This window comes from Nelumbo lutea, chromosome 7, assembly GCF_056320005.1.
Source record: "Nelumbo lutea isolate HS-2025 chromosome 7, American lotus-T2T, whole genome shotgun sequence".
In the NCBI taxonomy this organism is placed as follows: Eukaryota; Viridiplantae; Streptophyta; class Magnoliopsida; order Proteales; family Nelumbonaceae; genus Nelumbo; species Nelumbo lutea.
Window position 1 is genome coordinate 18623015 of NC_142690.1, and position 2760 is coordinate 18625774.

At 38.1% G+C, this 2760-nt stretch overlaps 1 protein-coding gene across 1 annotated transcript; it reads left to right on the forward strand.

Moving 5' to 3' along the window:
* The first annotated feature begins 207 nt into the window (after positions 1-207).
* LOC148845452 (uncharacterized protein At4g02000-like) lies at positions 208-738 on the forward strand. Its single transcript, XM_088955874.1, has one exon. It carries the CDS (start codon positions 208-210, stop codon positions 736-738), a length of 531 nt encoding a protein of 176 aa, XP_088812000.1.
* The last annotated feature ends 2022 nt before the right edge of the window (positions 739-2760 follow it).

A 2760-nucleotide genomic window follows, 5' to 3' on the forward strand; every position in this document is an offset into this window, starting at 1 on the left:
TATGGTCTCGAAATCCATTATTTCCCTTGCCTTCTCTAGAGCACTAACTTGAGCTTTGGAGTGTTCCAACTAGGTTCCTCCCCGGAAATCCCCAGCTTCTTCCTTGTTTCAGGCACCTTCAACTCCGTCAGAGGCGAGGTAACCGACAGCTAGGCCCGATCGGATTGCACATTATCAAAACCCATTAAGTCCATTTCTGGTCGTATGATGGAGTGGGAACTGAAGGGCAAAATGGATGTCAAATCAATTGGCAATGGATTCTTCCTGATTTCCTATGCATCCTCAAATGATTACAACATTGTGCTGGAAGATGGTCCTTGGTTTGTTAATGGGAAATACTTTGTTGTTTCTAAATGGAGGAATGGCTTCAATCCTCTTTCGGTGAAACTTGAATATGCTAATCTTTGGGTTAGACTCCCTGGTCTTCCCCTGGACTGTTGGTCTAGGGATGATTTGGAGGTTGTTTTGCAGGTAGTTGGGGAGGTAATTAAACTTGACTCCAACACAGAGGAGTTGCACCGGATGGCCTACCCAAGAGTTGGTGTTCGTGTTGATCTCACTAAGCCTTTCAAACTGAGAATTCCTATTACTTTTGGAGGGCAGGAGCATATCATCAGAATTTTCTACGAGAACATTTTTGACCTGTGTCTGAGTTGTGGGTGGCGAGGACATAAGTCTGGATTTTGTCCAAATGTTCACAAACTGAAAGTAGAGAATGAATGGACAGTGGTGCAATGAAAGCGAAACATCATGACAAAGAAAAAACATGTCAATGACAACCTGGACAGCAAAGGTTAGGATAAGTTTTCGAATTACAAGGGCTATATTTGGTCTCAGGCTAAGTCCTTGAGACAAGAACGAGTTAAATCCTTCAATTGTATAAGATTTATTAACCCAGACCATGTGGTAGTTGAGCCATTGCATCCCCCTAGCACGAAACAGGTCTGGATCCAAAAAGGATTGGCTCCTGTCATTGATTATAATAATACGAAAATGGCTCCAAAAGTAGTAGTGAAGGATAATACTTTTGAAGGGAAAAGAGAAAATGAAGCAATGGACAATGGGGAGGGTGATGCTACGGATGACGAAAATGCTTTAGATGAGGAATGGGAAGGACAAGACATGCAGAATGAAGGGAACTCCTTCAATAATGATGACCCTAGCAAGTGCACTAGTTATCAAGTAGTATAAAAATATCATTCCCACGGGGATTTAACAAAATAAGTATTAGACCCATAGTCTTCCCTAATTATTTGGACAATCGAAATTCAAATTTGAGCAAGAATTACTGAAAATAAAAACTAGAAAAAGAAAATAAAAGCAAGGGTGATCACTAACCAAATATGCAATGGATGAAATCGCTAGGACTTTTAGGTCCACCTAACCAATGTAATGAATATTAATGGATTCGATTAACCAAGATTATTTTCCATTCCCATAAGCTGAGGTCTGTCCAATTTTATTTAATATTCTCTCTTGAGATATACTAAAACTGCGTCCATCAGGTAACCCTTCGATCTCTCGAGTAGAGTTCTCAAGATGGAAATGCATTAATTTCAAGAAAAACCATTAAGTTCAGATGAATCATGTATATATATCTCTATATACCATTCAATTCACACTATGAATTATTCAATCGATTATGTGAATTCCTCTCTCGATTCATTCACATAACACAAATCAATTAAGAGGTGGCCAAGCTCTTAATTGCATTAAACACAATAATTCATAGACTATATGGAAATCACAATCTTTGATAAATCATAAAGATAAAATGTATTCATTAACATGGTTACGCTTTCCATAGCCCTAGCAAGAAACAAATTAGTTCATATAAGAGAATTAAAGCAAACAAAGGGAAAGAAAGAACTCTTGAATTCGCCCATGGTGCTGAGATCTCCTCTTCTTGTCGCCACTTTCTTCTTGAAGTTTCTTGAATTCTTGATCACCTTTCCTCTGTTCATGATTTCTTTTCTCCTCTCTTGACTGATTGCTCAATGCAATTCATGATACCCTTGGGCAGGTGCCCCCCAGCTCTCATATAGCTTACAATTTCTTGGAGTTATCTCAAGAATGGATAATCCAGCCTTGATCCAAACTCCTCTTATCGTATCCTATCTTCTCCTCTCTCCTTATCTAAAACCTTTCTTAATCTTTATGGAATTACAATTAAAAGTTTAAATCTAAGAGGACTCTTGAATTCTTGAATTCGAATGGGCTGCTTTAATATCTTGGGCCGCCGCAATGTTCTTTTGCAAAATGGGCTTCAACTGGGAACTGGGCCTCACTACGAAATTGCTCCGTCTTCAGGCCTAGATTTGACTTTGATGTAGGCATAATATGCGAAATCCCAAAACATTAAAGCTGTAGCTTTCTCTCTCATCTTTCCAGTGGATCTTGAATAATCCCAATTGGAGCTCGAATATGAAAGTTAGGCCTAGATTATTGATCGCTTCCGAAGTTGTGAAAACCTATCCGATTAGCCTTGTTTTTTTTTCTTGCGATTTCTTTCCTTGCCCTGCACCGAATTACAAGAAATATGAGTCTAATTAAGTACTAATTTAGTATAAAAATAGAATATTAGGGGATAAATAATGATAGATTTTATTCTCATCAATTTCGATTAACATGAATTATCCAGGGATTTTAATGCTTTTAAGACTAGTGATAATAAGTGGGGAGGAAGGAAGGTCTCTCCTAGCCAAACTAAAGATTTCAATGATTGTATTAACCATCGTGGTCTCATTGACTTAAATATGA

What these genes read in the sequence shown, in the direction of transcription:
- LOC148845452 (XM_088955874.1), top strand. Translation starts at nt 208, where the DNA reads ATGGAGTGGGAACTGAAGGGCAAAATGGATGTCAAATCAATTGGCAAT.